Genomic DNA, 24,718 nt, shown 5'->3' with positions numbered 1-24,718 from the left:
TTTAATGAGCTTGAAAGATAATGATCACTTTTAATCTTCAACAAAGCCTGAACTCTTCTAGGCAAGCTTTTCTGCAATTTCTTTTAGTCTTCAGGAAGAGTTCTCAAAGGGAGTGCCAAAGAGTTTGGTCTCTGATGGATTTTTTTCATATTTCTTAGGGACATGCCTTTAAGATACTATTTATCAAGTAAGCATGTGATGCTATCATGTCAGCATAGACCAAAATCCATAAAGAATGTTTCCAGCATCTTGTTGGCAAAAGGGGACCAACCTGTTAGTAAGAAGGTTACCTACTAATGAATATACCAGTGAATATATTTTTGAATATTAATCTTATTTTCTATAGAAGGCATTTGGCTAAGATAACTTGCTTTATGCCATCCTATTATGCAGCCTTTCAGTTTGATTTCAAATCCTCGAATTTTGCCTGAAAGCATCAGATGTTGAGTCAAAGTCCTTAAACAGTGGGCACTGACTTCTCTTTCCACACATGGTTGTTTGTATTTGCAATTAGACAATATATTTTCATCATCATACTCGCTTGCTGTTATAAATTTTTGTTATGTCTTTGATGTGTCCTTATGCATTCTGCATAATGGCATAATGCATAGTCACTAACAGGTTCTTCATAATGATAATCAAAATCTGATTCAAGGAAATTGAATCTAATCCAGTAATTTTGGGCACATCTGTAAGCTTTCTAACATGAAGCAACCAAAATCACAGAAATGCAAATAGTACCTTGAATGTGAGATTCACTGTAAAACGTTTAACTCTGAATGTGTTGATACTGAAAGCTCAAAGATATTCAGTGATAACATGCTAAAGCCACATCTTTAGCACGATGGGACATCACTAATCAGTCAGTAGATCAACAGATATAAATAGTTTGTATTTTTATTTAAAACCTCATATAACCCATACAGCAAACTGTACAATTGAATTATTCACAGTGTGTTAAAAAGAAAATAATTCAGTAGCTTTTATATAGTATTTTGTCGATTTTCCCCATGTTTTACTCGGCTGTGGGTTATTCTAATGTTCTTTTAACACATACAGTTACTAGGAAAACAAAATCTTTTTTTTTCTTTTTTTTTTTACAAAACCTTACAAAAACTATATTCATAGAAATTCTGCATGTCCACAAAGAAAACCCTGGTTGGCACCAACATATTTATCATATTGTTTGAGAGGTTTTCTGCCAAATGATAGAAGCTTTGCAACTGAAAAGAAAGGTATACATAAGAAGGCATACCATCATGACTGCTAGAAAATCAAAATTCATATCACACACTGCTAATGGAACACACTTTTCTCCCACATTTCTTACAAGTTTGTGTAAAATGACATTATTCACATTAATTTATTTCTTAAAAAACATATATATTCAGTAATCAAACTGACTGGATCAGCCGAATCCGAAACCCTGTTGTAATTCCAACTAATCTGATGACATTTTGATTTACTTTCACATATTACAGACGTGAAAATCAATCTTAAGTCTTTCAATAACCTGCATGAAAAGCTACAGTTCACATGAGGGTAACAGTAACATAGCAGAACCATGTATCAACCACAGCCGCACTTTAGACCAGGTTGTCATCAGGATTTCATGAAGAGTGAAGATCCGGGTTAGGGTTACGTAATATAATCCTACTCTAAAACAATGTCCCCCAAATTCTTAGGAAAGCTCAGCATTTCCATTTCATTTTCACCTCATAGAAATATACTCGCCATCATATAAGAAGATTTACATACTGTATATTTTTTTCCATCCGGATGATATTAATCCAATATACCATATCATATAATGCATTTCTTTTAAATAAATTAAAAAAAGGTGTGGGGCTATGGATTTGGGGTAAAGTGAGGAAGTAGTTAAAATTGACCTCTCTAATGAAATAAATAGCATCTAGAACATATTTACCTGTTAACAGAATTCATTTATAACAGTATAAATTTAGCAAAATACATTTTCTCCTGCTGATTTTATCTACATATTCTACTTTGCAGGAGGGAATTGATAAAACAATAATACAGTCAATCTCTACCAAATCAATGCTTAGTATTACAGACTGGAGTTTCCTTGAATCATAGATAGTTACAAATTATTATTTTGTTGTTGTTGTTGTTGTTGATGTTGTTTCTGCGTATCAACAATTTAAACCTCACAGAGGTTTGCTGTTCATTCAGCTTTCAGGCGACAGCAGCTCACAGACTCCTCGAATCTTTCTTGGGCACGACACTCGCTTTAGATACAGTATAGCATACAGTATATGAGCACACAAAACTGTGATCTGTCACCACATTGTCTTTCAGTATGTTCACACACGACACGTATGAATTCAGTCCACATCAGGTAATTGAAAAGAAGAATACGGACGTTCTGGTCGCAGATGACCTTCAGAATCTTGCTTTGCTCATTTAAACCCAAACTTATGCCCAGTATATATAACGCAAATCAATCATTTGTCCAAAAAGCCTGCAGATCACACAGATGAGTGAAGTGTTCAAAATGTCAGAAGCAGTTGGGACATTCAGTGGTCCTGTGGCCACATTTAGACACAGACCAAACACATATTTTAGTGAATATGTCATGCTTAAATGTTTAAAAAAACAACAACAAAAAAACCCCAAACAAAACAAACTGTTTCTCAGTTGTAATATAAACAGAAATGTCTGAACTAATGCCCTTCAGCCCAATCAAGAGTTAGAGATTTTAGAAAAACTGCAGGCTGCCACAACTAGTCAAAACTGCTTCAATATTTTCAGTATTATTATTAAAACTGTTTGACATTTTTGACTTTTGAACAGGAAATTGATCAATAAGTTTTCTTGTGTTGTGCAATGATTGTTTTACATTACATTTTGATAAACATTTTCTTTAATCTAAGTTGGTTTGCTTAACCATAAAATATAATGTATTTAGGATACCTATTACCCCGCATGGTTTGAACAAATATTACAACAAGATTATTACAACAAATTTAAAACACTCCAATTTGCTTTCCATTGGACTTTTCATTGGATGCAAGATTTGTGCTCCTAAGTGAACCGTTCTGCCCCATATGCTAATGTAAATGCTTCTACTGAATCATCATATCTTTGGCAATCATCATTTTAAGTTAATAAAATTTAGTCATGTACAAAATTATTAGACACAAAAGGTATTACTAGGACCATTATAGCAAGGTGGTATCTCTCGTTTTTTATCTCAACAATCCACTTTGCATCAGTGACTATGATTGCTTGTGTCTAACAATATAATTAATTACAAATTACAACTAACTTAATCGCTCAACTTTTAACTAGCCGTCCACCAATAACAATACTGCACATACTAAATTAGTTTTCCTATCCCTTTTGACTCAATGACAACCATTTAAGCCCAGACAACATGTTTGAGGTAACATTATTTTTTGCTGTCTGAGGCCATTGGGTAAAGGTAGAAACTCAATTTTTGCATGTGGCAAAACTGAACTTCAATCAGAGCTCCTTCCGTTCTCTCATTTATTGCCATTGTCCATAGAGCCATTCTTCTCGCTGTGTTCTGCTAAGCTTTTTCAGCCTGATTCAGGATTCCTTGAACATTGTTTTTTTTCTTGTGTTTCTATGTTGCGCACGTAAACATCAGACTTGAAACTGATTGGATATATACTGTTTCCTTTCTCAGGAATGGGCTTTTTTTTCTTTTCTTAGAACCTCACTGAATCCTGCTTTTACCTCTTTCAGTTTGGATTACAATGGTGAATGTTGTCATACCTGTGTGGCTGATGCTGCCATTTTCAGTTGCCCATGTTTTGTTAGTGTTCCCATGTCACTGTGGTTAATGCTGTATCTGGTGATCCCATCTATACCATTGTCTCTAGTCACTGGCAGTGCCCCTGAAACATTGCTCAGCAGGCTCTTGCCCTGTGGGGAACACATTGTCACGGGAACACAGGAGTCATCCCAGTGCTGCAGCTCATGTTGTCCTTTCCTGGGAGTCGTCGGTCGTTGTAGGCGTGCATGTTGATCACTGCATCCGTCTTCACCATGACTGGAGGCTGAGGTTTGTGTTTCACCCGTCTCTCGCAGGTGAACGACAGTCTGATCTCGTCCACCATGGCACTGCACAAAGACCTCTGGGCAAAAAGGGAGGATGCGGAGAGGGCAGCGAGAAGGAGAAGAGGGGAAAGGGACGGGGGGTAAATGCCTTAGCTTTAAATTGTTCTGACAGCAAAGAGTGTCGGCAGTCTAAGGAGCACAAAATGGATAAAAACATTTATGTTGGGTTAATTCTGGTATGTTTGCATTGTGTGCATGTGCATGGCTGTCATCAATATCAAACTGCAACACCACCCCACGTAGAGTTCACACAATTTATTGTTTCTGTGTCAAAAAAGTTTGGTGTGAGAACATGCAACTATTTTCTTAACATGACTCAAATGAATGATTTACAACAGCAAAGGCGTCATGATATTCTGACATCGCCAGTGACTAATAATGGATTACGTCTCTATGCTCCAATTTGCAATTATGCTTGTTAAAATAAGTAAATGTTGTGGTGTTATGGCCAAGTCCTCCTGGGGATTAGCCAAAGGCATGCAAATCCTTTTATAACATGTTTGAACGAAAAAGCCATGAATAGAGCACAGCTTTGGTTTAGCGGCTATATGGAACGCAGCAAAATAACAAAATGGCACATGCACCAACTTCTTAGCAAAAAGGTGAATCAAATACTAGTACAGTGTAATTAAATTAATTTCTAAGTAATTTTCCATGCATACTTAAAAAAATATATTCTTCTGTTAATTTATGAGGACATATACCTGCTCACGTTCCGCAGTCTTCCGTAGTTTGTAGATGAATTCAGCAATTGCCACAAAAACAGATAGCACTAGGCCAGATGCCAGCACAATGAATATACCACCCAGGTTCTGGATACCCATGGGGCCTGTTTCGCGATGCCGTTCATCCAGGCAGCTGCTCCCACTCCACCACTTCTCCTTTAGCATGTGTAGGCGCCCATCCTCCAAGATGCTTAGGATTGCTATGGAGATTTTGTCTCTGTACGGAGAGCCTGGAAGCAACATAAGGCCTATTTTACTTTGGAAGAAACACCAGCTGGACTCTGTGATAATAAGGTTCATAAACATGCTGTGACACACTCTCACTAGTAGCTTAAAAAAAAAAAAGTTTTATGTTGCTGCCACATCTGAATAGTAATACCTCAACCTCCTTCTTCAAAAAGTAACACATAACTTTTGAAGACTTTTCAATTTTTATAACTTCTAGTCTCAAATATACTCGTTAGCCATTTAAAAGTCCTACCGAGGGGAGTGCCGATGCCGTAGCCTTTGCTGTCGATAAGTCCTCCCACCTGTGTCAGGTTACAGTTCCTTCTAGTGATGTAATCAATAGTGGTGGACTCCGTAATGAGGGCATAGTCTGACTTTAACACCCTCTGAATACCATCTTCAATAGACTTCACCAGTGAAGTTCTTGGCCGGCTGCTCATAAAGGCCCACATCTTCTCAAAAGTAGAAACTCTAGATTTCTGTAAAGGATGAAAAGATGCCGTTTTTAAAAAGTGACTCATTTTAACAGTTCCCTAGCTGCAGGCGAGAGAAAGTAGCTAAAAAAAGTACAATGCTTCTGCCACTAAAAAAAAATCAATTTTAAATAAATAAATTTCAGATGTTAGATGCCCCAAGGTGTTAAATCTGAAAATACTGCTAACCATGAAATCTCTCTAGTCCCTCTGGAAGAAAAACTTAGGGGGATTTTTTCTCCTTCTTTTAAAAAAAATTGAATAGAAAATGTCAGAGATGACACTTGTTCATTTACAGCACTTAACAATACAGTTTCTTAGCTTGTGATCAAATAGATTTAAATGATTACCCATATCTTCTTTGTCACTAGATTAAAGGACAGTAAATTAAAGCTCTGAACATGTCCTCATAAGTGCTACTGAAGCAGCAATAATAGACAGCCTTGCCATTAGTGTTACATCGGGCTATGTGGTATTTCATGCAATTTTCTAGGAGGTCACATTTATGCCATGTCTAATCCTAGATAATTACTATTTAAAGAGTATAAGCCATTTCAAATTGTGAAAGATGCCACTATAAGAAGCCCTCTATTATTGTTAACTGCAGTATAAGCACAATCTTGGCTGCTTAAAACTGAGATATGATAGTCTGATATTAAAACTTTAAAGTACCAATTAAGATGTATGGCAAATGCTGCCAAGTTGGCATCTTACCATATGGTAGCTTAGTACGGCTTATTTGTGTTACAGCAGTGTGTAAATCACGAATGACTCATAATAAAGAACGTCTCCCCATCTTTCCCCAGTGAACAATGGGAGCTACATAAGGCATTTTTTCAGCCTATCATTAGTAGGTGGTAATAGTCATAGACAGGCTCCTTAGTGCACTTGTTTTAATCCAATGGGCAGCTCATAGGATAAGTTCTGGCCTATAGTGGTTGACTCTTTTTCTATAGAAACGAAACATGTGCTACAACACTATTATAATTTCATCAATGATTTGAAAGGTGTCTTATTCTGGATAAAGGTAAAACTAGACTTAGATTGTGTTATAAATGTGTTGAAATAATCAGTCAAATCTTAAATTATACACAATCTCAATACAATCTTAATCCCCAAATGGTAGTAACAGAAATCATCTGGTATCACAACCTTTTTGGTAGCTTTTTTGATCTCAGTCCTCTGTATGTGCAGCACACAGCACGTGTGACTCCATCCAGAGCAAAGCTACGAACAGTTGAATATGTTTTTCTAAATACGTTTAAGACCAAATGTATCCATTTGCAGAGGCTTTATCTGCTCCCTGGTCTCATCAGTATTTATCATGCTTCTCTGCCTCATTGAGTTAACATCATTAAGCCTTTCTGTAAGAGCAAGTAGGAGCAGAGGGCACGTGAGTCTTGGATAATTATACACCTGTGTCTCCTATTTATGATGCAATAATCATAACCGTGATTTATCAAAGTATAGAAACTGACCAAAAATAACAGTTTTACATTGGAAAAAGTTACAGAAATACAGATTATTTCTGCATACATGGTAAACTGGGATACTCCTTTACATAAGCAAAATGCAATTCGATTAATCATCAGCCCATCAATATTGTTTTCAATGTAAACATTATCAACAGAAAATATACATAAATCAAACTCGACAGTGAAGACTAAAGTATTCATGAACTAAAATACAGGATTTTCAGGGCAACAAAAAAAAACTAGGGCAGGCCCTGAAAAAGTATTCTTTTTTTTTTCTTCTTTATTCCAATTGAATATCATAATCTTATGTGTCTTCAATAGAAATGTGCAGTGTTTTCATTTTCTTACTCTGAGAAACTGTAACTCTGTTACATGTGTTATTCAGCACCACAGCAGCAGAAGCATCTGAAGCAAAGCTCAAAATAATGAAATAAAGTCAAGACCCTTCAGGCAATCGCTGAAACTTCGGAATAAAAAACATCATCTGGAACACATCAAACGGTGTAGAGAAGTGGAGAAACTAAAAAGAAAAAAAGCCTTTGCTGTGGGGATTAAAATGTAACTGAATTTATATGTGTAATATAATTCTGATAATAATACTACCATTTGTACCTTGAAGAAAGACATCGTTGCACCATCTTTGACCACGCCGTACTCGATTTTGGTCTGCTTGGCAATGTCGTCAGCTGAGTCCACAGGTGAATCCATTCTTTCCACAGTGAGGAAAGCTGCTAAATTAGCTGTATAGGATGATATGATGATGAGCGTGAAGAACCACCAGATCCCACCAATTATCCTGGTCGACAGGGCTTTGGGCATCAATTCTGAGCCTGTAGGCAACGTAGAGTGAGAGACTATTAAACAATTAGCTATATAAATCTGTACATGCCAACAGTGTAACTGAATTAAACAAATGCAGTGACATGACCATGCATTTTTGTTAATTGGTCTGCAAATGTTTTTGGCAGTGCCACTACTGTTGATCAAGGTACTGTCAATGAGGAAATGGAAACTGATGCGAGCTTGCCAGGTTAGCCACACTCTAAGCTTAGAATTCAAAAATGGCAGATCAGATCAGTAAAACTGTATGGTGCTTAGAGTTTTACATTATTTTTATTTATTTATTTTTTTCAAGCAAGATGAAAATGAAATAATTGATGTGTTTGATTGTATTCAGTCATCAATATTTTCTTAGAAGTCAGCTTTGGTAAAGCAACTGCAAAAGAACTTAATCTGTGGAAAAAATAGGATATGAAATCTTATGAAAAGCTTATTTATTTATACCCTCATGGCATTTCATAACTTATCATTTCTTTACATTGAGGTATTGTGTCAAATCATCGACACCAGTATAAAAATGAGAAGAAAATAAAGGTAAGCTATAATACCTAGCCGGACTGACAGTGCACCTCTGCATCAACCTCGACTTTGAGTGGTCCTCTGCTGAGTAATACTATGTTTACAATGGCTCACTGACTGGTGTTAAAGTTACTTTATATCTCATCTCTGACAACCTTTAAAATACCCTTGTGCTTTGTGCACTCTGTTACTTTACTGAGAAGATTTACGAGGGCAATTCTGAAGAGTAACAAGCCCACAGAAGAGGGGCAGAGTGGTCAGCTCTTTAACCTCTTCTACCAAATTTGATTGGATTTGTCCTTTGTGGTCTGACAAAGACTCTGCCTGGTTACAAACAAGGGAAGACAGTAGCATCCTTTAATTCACTATGACTTTAGAGATGGAAGATCCAGATGCATTCTCTTGTTGCACTAAAAACGAAGTGAAGCAACGTGTAACTCAATTGAATTCCACACTATAAAGCACTGCTGTCAGCAGGGAGCAGTATATGGTGCTGTATCAGAAAACTCTAATAAATACAAAAAGCAGATCAGTCATGTAGTGCCAGGGAAATAAAATGGTGTCAACATACCATACAGTTCTTTGAAGGTCTCTTGTAAACCGAGGAAATAACAAAGTACTTTCTGGGAGAACAATACAGATCCTATGAGTAGCCAGCGCTTCACATCTTGGTGTCCAGGAGCTACACTGCCTTTTTTGACATTTCAGAAATGTTTCCTTTTTTAGTGATCAATTAACAAAGTAACAGATGAAACAATGTGTGTATTAATTAATATTTTACTATTTTGCAACAAAATATTTTACTTCTGGCTAGCTTTGTCTTGCATCCAGTATATATCTAATGGTAAGCTAATTAGCATTATGGCATTTTTTTCCTAAACTTTCTCAGAAGAAATGTCGATTTGGTTATTTCCATAACCAATTAAAGTATTTCTAAAATTATATACAATATATATTACAAACAGTGTATATATTATGTTTAACAAGCAGAAAAATGGTTTTAAACTAGTTAGCTAACCTAGCTAAAGCAATATCAATAGCTCATTAACCTTTAGCTGAAATAAAAATTCACTGTCCCTTGATGTATACATTTTCCAGTAAAAAGTGGTGAAACTTCTTGTATTATATTGCATGCTCACAAAAGAAAATATCATATTTTACAAGTTCAAAGTTAACTCATAAAGGCTTTTTAGGCGAGAGAGACTAAAAATGTTTACGATTTTCCTTAATAACTCACAGACTGCTTCCAAAACACTAGCAATGTTTTGATAAAATTAACATACATGTACACTAACTACAGGTGAAGTTGATATCTTTTCACTAATAAGGACATGACTATAATATTTATATTAATTCTATAGGCCACTGAAAAAAATGCTTCAAACTAACCCATTAGGCTAGACTATTCAGCAAAAAAATTACATTTCTTTAGTACTATAATAATTTTTCTTTAAAAAAAATGTTTAGCCTATATACTTTCAATTTATTATAGATGTTGAGTACTGCAAGCTATAACTTCAAGGTAAAAATGTATTATTGAAATATACTGATGGCTGTGACATTACAGATTAATCTGGTAATTAAAATAAACTGACAATACAGCATCCAATCATTTGGATATATTTATTTGTGTAAAGCATTATATATTTATATATTTTTGTTATTATAAAATAAAAAAAAATAATTAAATTTAAATGTATATTTATCAAAATATTTTCATTTTCTCATGGTAAGGTATGTCATTATCACAAACAAGCACGGTGCCTACAATTGTAAATGTTAAAACATGTCACAGTTGCGTCTTCTTACTATTGCATCAGATCTCTCCTATTGCACATTAGAAAGTTCTTATCGCCGATACAGCAAAGCAAATCCTTGCTCACTACAGCATTTGATTTGCTATACTTTGCTAATTCTACTTAAATGTGAGCAATAACAATGCTTCAAAAACTACGGTCATCGCTTAATATTGAAAAAAAAAAATAGCCCGGCTGATTTTTGAAAGTTAATTTGAACTGAATTATGTAAAAATTGTAGTGTTGCATTTTTAAGATTATGCATTATGCAGTACTAGTTTCGGTTGCTCTCTTGTTCACAAGAGGTCGCCACAGCAGGTGGTTCCGGATTTTTGATTTATTTATTTTTTCCTGATGCAACCCTACAGGGATTTGCATTTCCTGCCGGAATGGAACTAGAAATCTTTCACTTGTTATTGAATGTGTAAAGGTCTTCATTATAGAGGCATTTTGATTCTATATTAAGATGATAATTTTACGAGTTCTATATCATTTTGAATGAAGTCTTTCTATTTTGAAATAGTTGTTTGAGTTGTAAAAGGATTTTTTCCTTCTTTTGTAGGCTAATGCATGATAAATATGCCATCTCTATAGCTACTACTAAGCATACATTCATCAAAACACAATAATTAAGAAGTCTCTTTGACAGTATGATGTTATTTTCTTCTCAATAAACGAACAGATTGCTTTGCATCTAATAATGCCTTTTGAGTTGTCATCCTTGGGGGGGAGAGTAAGAGTTTCTCTTTGAATTTAGAAATGCATTGTGCTAAGTATGATGCACCTGGTTTTCTGGAGTGTTTCTTCCCACAAGCAATGTCTCACCTCAACACTAGCACTCGGCTTTCCCATGAGAATAGTTACCTGCACTTAGCATTCTCTTCTACGGAGTCAGACAAAAACTCCTTTTCCAAGCTTGAGGCTTTTACTTTTACTTAATTGGTTTAAAATAAGGACACTTGCGAATGGAAATGTTTGTCCCATTGCACGCAAAGTAGGCTAAGTAAATTTTGATGCCATTCTAAAAAAAATAAGATACAAAAAAAGCAAGGACATTGTTCCAGTTTCTCAACCAGAGTGAGAGAAACCCACCTCAATGTAATAATGTGTAAATAACAAAATCAAGAATGCTATATTTAAAATCTTAAAACAAAAAATCATGGTAAAAATACATTCACAATCCTATCTATATTATGCAGGGGAGATGTGCTTTAATTAATAAAGAAACGATGTCATCTCAAAAATCAGAAACTGCATTGCAGTGCTTATTTTGCAGAAGCCAGTCTGCAAGAAATGATCACACATGTTGTGAGCAAAAACCTACCGAGACCCCAGGAACACATCTGAAGCACACAAAGTGTTTGCTTTTGCACCTCCTCATATTTTATGTTCTTTGTGTTGTCTAGGACACCTCCCTCCCACAGACAAGCTGGTAGATATTTTTTGGATTTTCTCAAACACGTCCATTTGCATTTTAAACATGTCAAGGAAATGGCTTCCGTCTCAGCTGCTGTCACTGTGTTTGGCAGACAAGCAAGGGAAGTCTGTTTATGTGACACAGACAAAATATAACTCGCTGCAGATCCCACCGTGCAGCATGTGTGCAAGGTACCACAGCACAAATGTGTGTCACCGAATCCCAGAATCAGTCTGCGTCCTCGCTTTTTTTCACGTCGAATCTAAATGTTGAAATATACGTTTGACTGTACCTCACGGAGAAACAGTGATTGGAACACTAACCTTATATTAACTTGATATCCTGGTGTGAAGAAATTTATTCAATGAACTATGAAGAGCTGATTAGCAGCAGACGCATCTCTAGTCAGCTCCAGCAGGCTAAATAAGAAGAACTGGAGCTGAGGCATTTACAGAAAACACTCTATGAATTATAATGAAAAATTCTCCCCAGTTTAGTTTAATAATATAGGCTACTAACTAGCTCATTTTGTTTTGATTTTCTTTCTCCTCTCCCTTCCAGCCCACTGGTGCTATACTCATAGCCCTCTGTCTGCACCAGCAAATTGGCAGAGCTGCTATGCAGTTTCACAAGAGTGCCGCCGAATTTCTGTGCTTAATGAATTGCTGAATGTGTTTGCTATCCTTACGGGCAAAGATCCACTGCCGAGTCTCACTAAGCCTCCTTGATTTGTCTTGTTACACTGAGGTTAAACATTTTTGTTACGTCGGTCTTCTTCTCCACAGTTGACTTCATTATGTTATTTCTGGGCCTTTATTTGCCTACCTATCCCTTTCGGGGACACCTAGCAATTGCCTAACAGCAAACACTTATTTATATCCCTCTTCTTTTACTTAATAATATTACATCGACAATACGCTTTTTGATCTGACACTAAAATATATGATGACTGAGTTCAAAATGATAAGGCATCAACAGTGACATAAGTTGGTGGGCTACTTGTTGGACAGTTATAATTGAAGCATATGGATTCTCTACACCCGGCCACTCTCAGCGCAAGCCAAGCAGTGCCGAACACGTCACAGCAGCCAGTTCGAGCATAGCTGACAGCTGGCATTTGTCAAACATGTTCCTCAACTTACCCTTTGCGTCCTCAACATTCAGAAAGCTCTTGAGCAGGGCCAGTGACTGTGTAACGTGGAAATAAATGCAACGATGTTTTCCACCCTTACCCGCCAATCTCTGACAAGTGCCTGGCACCTACTCTTCCCTTTTTAAACAGCAGGTAGGTGACAACAGCTTCCCTTTGTCATGTAAGACTGAGCTCGGCAGTTGTTCTTGACAGGTAAATGTCTTATGAAACAGTCACGGAATGGAAATCATGGAGCTTGTCAGTTAAAGAGGCAGAAAGTGGGAGCTGGTGGTGAAGAGAAAAGGAGGGTGGGGGTGACAGGATTGTTTCTGACAGGAAAGAGGATGTGTGCGCCGCCTTACCTTGTTGCATTAAGGAACCAACTCCAAACCAGAAGCTGTTGAGCAGGGTAAAGTTGTTCTCCACCACATCTGATCCAGGATTGCAAGGATGGGCGTCATACCATTCGTATGGACTGAATCTGGGATTAAGAGAAGTTGGAAAGGAGTCTAAAACCTCTACCAGTCGCAAGATCAAAGAACAATAGTATTATATCTTTTACATCATTCTTGAACAATGTTGAATAGCACTGATATTTCAGAGTTTCATCTTTGGTTTAGAGTAAAAGAGCTAATGATGCATTAGACAGCAACTCTACAAGCACTACTTAAAGCACGATTAATTGATTATTAGCAGCAAATTAAGCTGATTATTAGCCTCTACAGTTGATCTGGGGAACATATAAGCAAACATTTGTCAAGCTGAGGACCAACACCAATAATCAATAAAGTAATTGATCTAGAATTTTGTCTCCATCATCTGCCTTAATTCTGGGTAGTAACTCTACAGCTTTAGGCCTTTTTTCACTAAGAGTAGCTCTCTGATAGTCTTTTAATAATACAAAGGAATAATGCAAGCAATAGATTTGTGGGCTGATGAGTTACAAAAACAAAGGGGAGTCACTATGGGGGACTCCGGAGTTGGTCGGTTATTTTGGCCACGAACATGGCTATAATGTCTGGGGGAAATATGTATAATATAGTTTATATGCAGTAGCTGGAATGGTGCAAAAACTTGTCAAACTATTATCAAATGTCACATCAAAAATTTAAATACACCGGTCCTAGTTTTTTAAGCCTTACCTCTGGAAACCCCCTTGACTTATTCCAACATGCTTTGGAGTTAAAGGTGACGATTGAAGCATTAAAATACAATTTTTCAGAGGGTGTAAAATGTCATGTTTGAGAATGTGAGGAATAAGGACCCCTGTTAAAGTCACATGAAAGCATAAAGCATATGCAACTTTCCATATCTGTGGCACCCACCCTCCACCCCATGCAACTTTACTGCACAGTAGGACAGAGGCTGGGAAAAAGTATTAATGTTAACTATATTTTATTCTGGCGTGCTCATGGCAAGAATTGTGTCATCATTACCTCGACGTGTCTTATTTGCTAATGTGGCAGAATATGGCATTAGATATAATGAGTAACTAAAACAGTCCACTGACTCTCCTATACTGAATCTTTGGTTGCATATTTTCTGTTCTGAAGGGATATGGCAGGAATAATCTAGAAAGATTGAATTAACTAGAATGTATATTATGAAAAGACTAATAGACTTCAATCTAATTACACAGCGCAGAAATATTTTCTAATATGTCAGCAATCTATTTTAATCTGAGGGCGAACTGAACCGATGGTTAATCATGAAATAGACAGAGGCTTTTCCAGGCGTCATTCATTAATTCTAGTCTTATTTAAGCATCCAGATATATGAACTGATGAACATTAAAAGACTGTATTTGCTCACTGTGATCTTGCCTAAGTGTTCTTTCACATAGACTAAAATGACAACAGCCACATATACTCACCAGTGTTACTATCTTTAAGTGTTTCCATTAGCATTCGCGACTCATCTGCCCTTAATAACATTTGCAGACATCAAAGAGGCCTTGGGCAGCTGTTGTACAAATGTGGTGCTCTCTAACATTTTAATGAATTCCTTCAGTCTCATTTTGTTTTACTTTAATCTTAAATTGAAAGCCTTGGCCATGTAATATGTGGTAGAGGCTTGGAAAATAGGAGAGATTTTTGCAGCCAAAATACACACGAACAGGACTTAAACAGGACACAAATGAGGAAAACCAGAATGCCTTTTTTCATTATTTCAGAGCATCTCCTACATAGGCAATGTGAGAGTACTGATTCAATCCTCCTGATTTCTCTGCTAATGTCTAAAAAGGTTGTGCTGTCAACCAGAGACATAAGCATGTTTCAGACTTCATGCAGCAGCCTACATGCAGTAGAGTGATGCTGCGGAACAAGGTACTGTGCATTTAACAGAACTCTCCCGGGTAGGGACTGCAAACGACAGTTTTTTGGATTCATTCAATACATTATGTGTTGCTGATATATGTTATTAGATTTACTAGTTGTGATTTTAGTAAAAAGGGCAACTCTAATACAACATTTTTTTTGTACATTCTCCTGTGGCCATACTTCCACTTGATGTGGACTTTTTGATCATGTTTTCTCGCTGTAGTTGGTAGGTAGCCAAGCAAAAGTGTACTGATGACACAGTGGCTGAAGTATTAGAGATTTTGGTCTCACTTTGTTATACGTGTACCTTCTTTAGCTAAATGCACATGTCCCAAATAACCATTAATTTTCCACCATTACAAATTCAGAAAGCGACTATAGGTTCTGCTTTCCACAGTGTTTGATAATGTGGCTATAAGGGAAAATAAACTTCATTTCTACACGACCAAGAATATAGTTAGACCAACTGCATACCCATAGAAATAAGGACCTGGAGACAGCATGATAATTAAACGTAACAAAGCAAAAGCCTCATTTTTGCATTCACAAACATTAGCTTGCTAAATATATACTACTCCGGCACAGTTTAACTTTTTTGTCAATTTTTTCTGTTGAAATGTTAGTGCTGCCAGTTATTAAATTACATCTATTTTCAGACTATAATAACAGCACTCCTTGTTGTCTGTGAATGATTTCAGACTGGATCATTGGAGGACCAAATCAGCAACTGTGATATATTCGATGTGGCAAGAAAAGCTTACCCAAAGACATGTCTTGCAATTAGCTCTAAATAAAGTGGATCTCATAGGAAGCACACAAATACCAAGACTAACTAGACAAGAAAAAAAAAGGCAAAATGCGCTGATATTGCAAACTGATTTAATGTAGCACATTTAATCTAAATACACCTTTGTGGTTCTAATGATTGTAACATTTTTTTTAACAACAGTCTATATTTTTTATTTAATTCCCACAAAAGGACCAAGTTCTTAGTGAAAATCTAACGATTTTAACATCAACACATATATAGTGTTGATTCCAATCTTTGCCTAAAAACGCTGGATTTTGGGGTTTAGAGATTTGTTTTTAGGCAACAGAAGTAAATTGTATATTTGGGGGGGATATTTCTTATTGAAAGTGAGACTGGCTCATGGAAATGAAGGAACAGGTCACCCAGTGCAAAAATGTGTTTTCTTTAAAAACAACAGAGCTCCTCAGCACAGAGGAATAAACTATAAAAGGCTTTGGAAACACAGGTAATCATTCTTAGTAGGATCTGTGTTTTGTCAGGAAATGGTCTTAGTGGATCTTTGAATGGATATCACTAGTCAGATCATTTGGATATCACTGTATAATAAATATCAACGGATCAAGAAGCCACAATATCTTTACATATTGAATATGTTGTGTAAAACCACACACTTGCTTAGTTGTGCGTGTTAAGTGTGTTATACAGACAGTGAGAGTACAAATGCTCATCCACGTCAACAAGTTACAGAGATTTTCAGGTTTATTGGTGAGGGAATGTTTTTTCTTCGGATGTATTATCTTCAGGTTTTAAATGTGTGAGGCAAAAATATTCAGTCTTTACATCCTCTCAAATCATCTCTAATTTTAATATATAGGCGATTTTTTCCAGCACAGTGTTACAGCATAGTTTATATGCTATTTATCTGTGGATAAATAAGTGATCCTTCACATCATAAATATTGTATTTCATATATTTCTAATATCTTTGTTATATTTATTTGCCTAATATCGATGACAATACACTGACGCAAATGTCCAGCGTTTGAAATGGCCTATTTGTGCTTGGAGTAGCCCCCTCTCTGTTTTCTGTCATCTGCTTTATGCTCAATTATGACGCACTTTTAGGGATGCGACTCAGCTATCTAGGCCAGCCTTCAAAAACTTGATGCAACAATTTAAGATGATTTTGCACTTATGTGAAGCCACTCCAGAATTTGTTTGGTCTCACAACAGCAAATGAGGATAGAGGAGTGCAGCTGTTTGCTCTCAAGCCCCTGAACTCCTTTCAGTGCTCGCTTTTCTATAACTTCCTCAAGCACCACTTTGCATGAGAAGCAGCAGGAAATACAGACAATGACACTAAAAAGATATTCATCATATTCATGACCAAAAAAAAGTGAGATACTTCTCACCCAATCAAACAGATAATCTCCCTCCATTAAAACTGTGACTGACTTGTACCAGCCTGGAAGTTCATTATTTATAATATATGTAAATGCTGGTGATCAACTATAAATAGCCTACTCTGATGCAATTTTACATCAGGTGTATATATTCTTTTCTTTTTGCATGGCTGAATATGACAATTATATATATTTTTTTTCTTATTTTAGCTCGAGGCGAAATGAGTACTTTTTGAAGGGTTGGTTCAAGATGCTTTGCCAATTCCAAAGACAGCACACAGGAAACAAGAAATTGCCCTCTGAATAGGACTTTGCAACTCAACTGGAGGTTTTTGTATTCCTCCCCAACTGCTGCGCTGAAGAGAGCCCATGCAGACAAAACTGCCTTGATCACTACCCAGCAACTAACGCAGTATGATGAACTGGCTTGGGTACTCAAACCCCAGTCTGTGATGATAGAGTAAATTACTATGTCTACTGGAAGACCTCACAGAGAAATAGCATGTAACTTTTTGCACTTACCTGGCAATGACAAAAAGGACACAGCTAACACCCAGGTAGGCCAGGAGGATGTAGACCCATATGTCGGGAGTCATGGGGTTCAGGAAGGAGAAGAAGCCATTGTTGGTAGTATTGGGTTTGCGATACAAGATGCTGATGCCCATGCTCATGAAAGGCTTGGAGAAGTCGATGAATTTTTCACGAACATAAGTGATGGTGAGAGGAGCGACTGCCAAGTCTGCTCTCTGTATTAGGGGAAAAAAACCACAAAATTTATATAGATATATATTGACTATATCAAGTTATCAAGTTATATAAAAGTAGACACATTTTCCCAATAGATGAAACGGGGTCCTATTTATGAGGCCTTATATAGGGTCACAAGTATGACATATGACACCATACAGCGTCATGCAGTGAACAAGGCTGAACATGTCGGGATGAGGTGCATTTACCTATTATATGTGTATGACTACATATTCTGGATGTTACCATTTGTATTGACAGCCCCCACTGCTCCCCTGCACCATGGCTGGACAGGAGGTTAATGAAACCAGCTGCTTAGTTCACGCTCGAATACCTCTTTCCTCCAAGAAACGACACAGCTCACAAGGGGAGGCTTTCTTTACTTTCTACATAGTGAGCAGTGGGAGAGAACCAGAGTTTGCTCACCGTACAGCTCTTTAAAAATAAAATTAGTTCTCGTGTTTGCTTTGGAACTTTATGCAAAACTTCAAGACCTAGTCCTATGTGAATTAAACCTGCTAAACCTACGCAAACCTAATGAAATAAAAATTACCCAAATGATTCACCCATTCGACTTCTCTGTTCTTGGAACTCATCTATTATATAGCATACTCTGTGGTATGTTTGCTGATAGTTGATACCATAATACCACCGTCTTTTAGTCCAAGTTGTCCTCTAAGGATCCTGGGGCTGTTCTCAACATGAATTACATTTTCTCTGTGTCCTAGGCAGCTCTTCTATCAGATTCGTATGATAACTACCACGTCGGAGTAAATAAAGGTTAGAATGACAACATTTTCCCTTTGCATGTGGCACTGCAGATTACATACTCCTGCAGTCCACGCCATGGTAGTTAAATGCACAGTGGCGTTTTCTGAAGAGACAGAAAAATGGGAAAACCAGCGCATCATGCTGTGTATCGGTTGTTTCTCTTAAACTATTCAAATTTGTAGATCACACACTGCTCCCTCTCTTCTCCACTGCCTTGAACCAACCTGCCACTCAACCGTAAAGTCAGCCAGCATGCGATTCCACAGATCCCTATGGAGGGCTAATATACATGCCGCCTGTCCTTGTTCTGCTTTGTGCTTACCAACACAAGCTGGGCACAAGCAAGATAACCTGATAGTGCCCTGCTATGTGCCACATGGCTTGGTGTTATCTTGGTTTGCAGATGGTGGGCGTCGTGGTGTTGTGTACCTAACAGCCTCGAGGATTCGAACCCACTGAATGTACACAGAACGCAGAGTACATAACAGTCTTAGTCTGTAGCTATTTATTATTTTGCAAATGAATAAATATAGCACACTAAAAGGGTCATTAACTAGTAATAACCGAACAACCAATATTTCTTGATGAAACACTTGGATGTAGTTTTTAGTACCAAATATCTGCATTTTATAGTGGGTTATAAGGATTGCATAGGATGGACATATGTTGCTGCCGTGTTGACCTTTTTTTTTTCTTAATTTCGGATGCATTGATAATTGGTTGCAGCAAACGTCCTTGTTAGCTGCCACCAGCCTATCTGCAAATAAAATGATGTTTTCTGATGTCAGTGGCTGATGTTTATCTCTTGTGTCACATCAATTTCACGCTCACTGTATTTTTAAAGATAGTGCGTAAAGCTGAATGGGTTTTAAAAAAGTTGATTTATGTTCATTATGAAGTTTTCTTTGTTTCCCGTGCACGGAAAAAGTGAGAAAAATAAATAGATCCATGTCTGCTTCTGGTCAAACTGTTTGTTTGTTTTTTTTTTCAAACGTGACTATCAATATGGGCTCTGAATTTCACAGCTGGTGCATCTCTGCCTTTTATGAAATATTTAGAGCTGATAGAAGTGCATACTGTGTGTTGCTTCAGTAGAGTGGGTTCTAATTGCAGAAACCCCCTCCTCTGAACTATGCAATGGTTACTGAAGATAACAGGCGGCAATTTCTGATATAGGAATGCTGAGGGAAGATAACACATACGGTATGCCTAGCCACTCTTACATGCATTTAAAAAACCGCTGGTGGAAAATAAATGCGCAGTGAAATACATACAAAGCACATGAGCATAGATGTACCTCTTATACTATACAATGTAGTTTCGAAATATACAAAGGGTTAATTATGAGGCAGGGATGGTGTAATCAAGAAACTGTCACTTTGCATCAGCTGAAGGTTCGGAGTGTCGTGGCGTGTAACTGTGATTTACTCAAGGATGCCTTGGCAGGCGGGACATGTTTTTGCTGTTGTGGCAGCTGAACTTTTGTCCTTGCAGCTATGGGTCTGTCACTGTCACCACCATATCACGCTGCTGTCTCACATAATAAATAAATAAATACAAAACTAAAGATAAAAATAACTAGCAATCAAAATGACACCTGTCCATCTAGCATATGCTGATCATAAGATTTTTGAGGCCTTGGAAAATGTGTTATTTAACTGAAAATAGGGTAACTACTTCTTGTGGAATAAATCTAATCAACTGTGTAGCAATGTAGACAAAGAGGAAGTGGGCTGACTATAATCTTCCAGTGTATCTGTCGAAGCAAAGATTAATTGCCATGACAGAAACAAATGATGTGTTAAGGACGCCTTTAACATTTGCATCACAGCATGATTAAAGTGATCATCTATTGTGACTAAATCAAGTTTAACAAGGCCTGTTGCATCATTTAGCACCTTCCAAACAATGCCCTTTGGCACTGCAGTGAGCTTTGTGACTGCACAGAGGAAAATAAAGCGCTACATGTTACACAATGCTAAATCGTTGCACTTGGCAACACTGCAGTTTCTCATTCAAGTCTCCAATTCTGTGGTGAGTAAATCATAACTGACTTTCATTTTCATACAAAAAAATATACACGGGTTTTATTCTATTTCTGTAGCTATCAGTGTGAAAATCTCTGTGAGCTGCAGGGATGAATGAATTTAACACTAAAACTTGCATTTTGTTCACTTAAACAGACAATTGTGCAATTATGCGATGCAGTGATGATTTGAGGGTACAGTGGGCAAGTTGATAGCAATAAAAGTACAAGTCTCGTGCTTCAGGACTATTTTTATCACTCAAAACCAACTATTTCCCCTGCTTTCTACCTAAGACCCTATCTCGCTAAGCCGCAGTAAACTGTTATACAGCTTATCTATCTGTATCACAAGGGGGGAAGCAATGGGGGGCTAACATAAAGTAATTATAAATACACAGAGAAAAGATAAAAAATGTCAGCTACCTTCTGTATCTCATTGTTAAGAGAAAAACAGAAGAGGTGAAAACATTCTTTGTTGTTATCTGTTTTATAGAAATATACTCCTTCCAATAGTATAGAAAAATAGAAACTTTCTGCACAGCATGTCTCAGTTTGACCCAAAGCAAAGAAAAATTACAGCTGCAGTATAGTTTGCGGTCTGCTCTCAAGAAATCTGTACCCTTACAGTTCTCCCATATCATCTCAGGGTCAGATCTCTTGAGCTTGCCTTAAAGTTTACGTTTCAGGTCTGCTGAATTACGATCAGCTTATCCATACCAGTGGAGTAAGGAAAGCACTAGACCACAAAATAGAACTGACTAAAAATCCACAAAAAACTCGTCTTGCATCCTTGGCCATGTGATAAGAAGCAGTAAAAGCAATAACCAGCAGTATAGATTCCAATCTCCTCTTCTGCTGCTATTTACAAAAGCAATAGATATAAAAAGGTTAAAATAGACCGTATGTGTGCATCATAAAAGCATTTAAATCTATTCCTTTTTCCAATCTCTGTTACTTAAGAATTTCTCACTTTCTGTAGCTATAGACTAAATGGTGTTACATTGCTGTTTATGTGTGTTCAACAGCTTATGTTCATATTTAAGCTGAGTGCAAAGGTCGTAATCACCAGATGCCACCGTTTTGCACTGTTTTTTAATTTTAATTTTATTTTTATTTGGCTGGAAGCAGATGAACAGACTCTGTGGCCACCTGTGAGTCCTCTCTTTGAAACCAAAGAATGCACCAATAACGTATGTGTTGTTTAATGATGGAGTCATGCATCTCTTTTTCGTGCCAGCTGTCTCTCCCTTTGGTAATCTATTTGTTCCTCTAAAGGTTATTGTTATCAACACGGATCTAGCAAAAAGCTTGGACGGAGAAATAAAGTGCTGCAGTGGGAGCCCACCTTTTCCAACCCTTTCAGCACCAAGCCATTGACTCTTGCCATACGATTCCCTGCACTAAATGCCACTTAAGCTATTACAAGTTTTCAGCTGAGTACAGCGCTGACCCGATGGGGCTGAGGACAAAGAGAGAGCACTGACAGGGACACTTATGAAATGCCAGCAGAGAATTGCCACCATCGCTTCGATGCGAAGCAGTTTCATGGCCACTGAGGCTTTGAGTTTGACATAGACAGCTACGATTGGTCGCTATCCCTCAGAAAGATGATTGCCATTGTGTTCCCCTGAATCTATGCAGCGTTACGCGCTCATCCTAGATCTGTGGTTTATCCAGCTGAACGAAATGGCCTGTCTTACTAAATGACATCAACACACTTGTAACTTTTGGGCAACCTTGACATAATTGTGCCATAAATGTAACTGACAGCTTTGTAGGCTCCTTGTGACTTGTACTCAATCATAACTATATCACTGTCCACATGGAGGACATAACCTGTAATCCAGCTCAATGGCATGCTTTTGTAAATGCGCATGATGATGCGAAAGACTTTGACTGTTTGGAGCCATATAAATCAAAGTTTAAATCATTACACTTTGATAATAAAATGATTTCTTGTTAAAAACTCCCTACAAATAAAAAACAGTCTGGCTCATAACCACTATAAAATTACAAATTTGATTGTTTTTGCTTCTATTAAACAAATACCTCATTTTGTCTTAAGCTTTGGAGGTTCTGATAGGTGTGTCTTTTTTTTTATTGTTTTGTTTTGTCTTTTAAAGATTACAGCTATATATCTATTATGCACATATGAGCATATAACGCTTCTGGTCAAAAAAGACGTCAACAAGGAGTAAAACTTACATGTTCTATAAGTTCCCTAATCATGCCGTTCCACTGGCCCTTGTCATCCTGGGAGCCATATTTCCCATCAGGCACCAGACGGATCTCATACGTGAAGCCCAGGATGTTGGCCAGCTCTTTTAGCAAGTCGATGCAGAATCCTTCGAAACGGTCGTTCCCAACCAGCGCCTTGTCAGATTTCTTAAGCATGACATATGGCTCCTCCTGCTCAGACCAAAAAGATCAAATGAAAAGCAATGGTGAGGTCAGCTTTTTCAATTTGTTTCAGCACATGAACCTAATTGAAGCAAAGTGATCTGAGCTGACGAGTCGCTGTTGCATTTAACAGGCAGTGACAGCAGATTCAAGTACACAGTGTGGATATAGGCAGTGGTAAAATATGAAAGAAGGCTGAGGTTGTTCCTACATTGAAGTATTAAAGAAACGGGACCTGAGCTAAAACAAGATGGTAATGTAAAGTAAAAAATGTATATTGCAGGTATTTATATCAGCATCTAGTGATTGTGATGACAATGCACACAGAAGGAATATTTATATTACCAATGAGCTTAGTTAGTGTTCAAATAGCTAAACCTACTGTCTCCCACTCACTGACCTATATAGCTGGTGCACCGTTTATTTTATGGTCAGGTAGCTGACACTCTTTACTGGCCTGTAATATCCTGCCCGGATGCTCATAATTTAAGCTGTATAAAAGCTTGATTACGAACAGAATGCAGCAGTGTAATGGAACATAGCCACTGTGTTGCCTTCATCAGTTGTCACCAACCTCCAAGGGAGAGCAACTGAGCTGATGCCTGCAGTGACAATGACTAACGCAGAACCGCTCATAAATGATTTCCTTTATTTAGTGGCTGTTACCATTTCTCTGCCAGATAGACGAGCATATCTCACTGTGCATTTCAAAACATGTTGGTGTGTTTATGCAAAAGCTGTAATACAATTTACTGCCTCCAATAGCAAGATGTATAATTTACAAACTGAGCTCAGACGCAGGGTAATTGATTCTCTATCGAAGGTGACCCCTTTCTTTATATTTTTTCCCTCAGCTGTAGCTGGTAGAGCACTAAAGAAAATGATGTAGTCAAGGAGGAGGAGGGAAGAAAAAGTCACAGTACTCTTTTAGTCCCCCAGAAAGTTATTTTAGGAGAAAATAAGAGGTGTTAAAAGCATAGAGTGGGAATTTTTTTTTTTTTAAATTTTACACTTATAATTCTGTTCAGTTGTCTGTAAAAGAAGGTGTAAAGCAACCCCAGTATCAAGCAGGCAATAATTTATTTTACACATCCTAGTTAAACTTACATGCCCGTAAAAGTGTTCAGTAAATGCTCAAGATCTTTGTTTGTCTACAAAATATGAAGCTACTTGGACATTACAATCGGGATGGCCTTTTAAATAAATAATAAGTTATGAATACTTGATGACAATGCATTCCGAGAGCAAGTGCTTAGCAGCAAACTTTGCTCAAGTTGTCCAATTAACTTGATCAAAAAGTTTGCATGTTAAGGGAGAAAGTCATTACCATCTGTTTCTAGCCTTCCAATCCTTGCTATTCCCCAAGGTTTTAACTCAAAGCAAAGTGTTTATACCAGTTCTATGCTCACAATCGCAGCATGGGCGTGCATAACAGAAAGGGAAGGAAGGTGGGCCTGCGCAGAGACATTACAGGCAATGGAGTGCAAACAATTAATGTAAGGGGAAAAACACATTAAGTGCCTTAATCTCTTCTACGAAGTTATCACTATAAAGCTGTCAGACGTCTTGTTCATGCTTCACTGGAATC

The 24,718-nt window shown here is 37.3% G+C and overlaps 1 protein-coding gene across 1 annotated transcript in view; it reads right to left on the bottom strand.

Moving 5' to 3' along the window:
• Positions 1–881: 881 nt before the first annotated feature.
• grik3 (glutamate ionotropic receptor kainate type subunit 3) overlaps positions 882–24,718 on the bottom strand; it is a 92,110-nt gene continuing 68,273 nt past the window's right edge. The window contains exons 10-16 of the mRNA XM_006791680.3: positions 22,936–23,139; positions 17,709–17,932; positions 13,075–13,193; positions 7,621–7,838; positions 5,314–5,539; positions 4,812–5,062; positions 882–4,122 (exon numbers count right to left, since the gene is read on the bottom strand). Coding sequence (XP_006791743.1) covers positions 3,757–4,122; positions 4,812–5,062; positions 5,314–5,539; positions 7,621–7,838; positions 13,075–13,193; positions 17,709–17,932; positions 22,936–23,139 — 1,608 coding nt within the window. The 3' untranslated portion in view covers positions 882–3,756. The remainder of the gene's footprint in view (positions 4,123–4,811; positions 5,063–5,313; positions 5,540–7,620; positions 7,839–13,074; positions 13,194–17,708; positions 17,933–22,935; positions 23,140–24,718) is intronic.

This window comes from Neolamprologus brichardi, chromosome 11, assembly GCF_056152115.1.
Source record: "Neolamprologus brichardi isolate AB-2024 chromosome 11, ASM5615211v1, whole genome shotgun sequence".
NCBI lineage: Eukaryota > Metazoa > Chordata > Actinopteri > Cichliformes > Cichlidae > Neolamprologus > Neolamprologus brichardi.
This window is presented reverse-complemented; position numbering and strand designations above follow the sequence as displayed.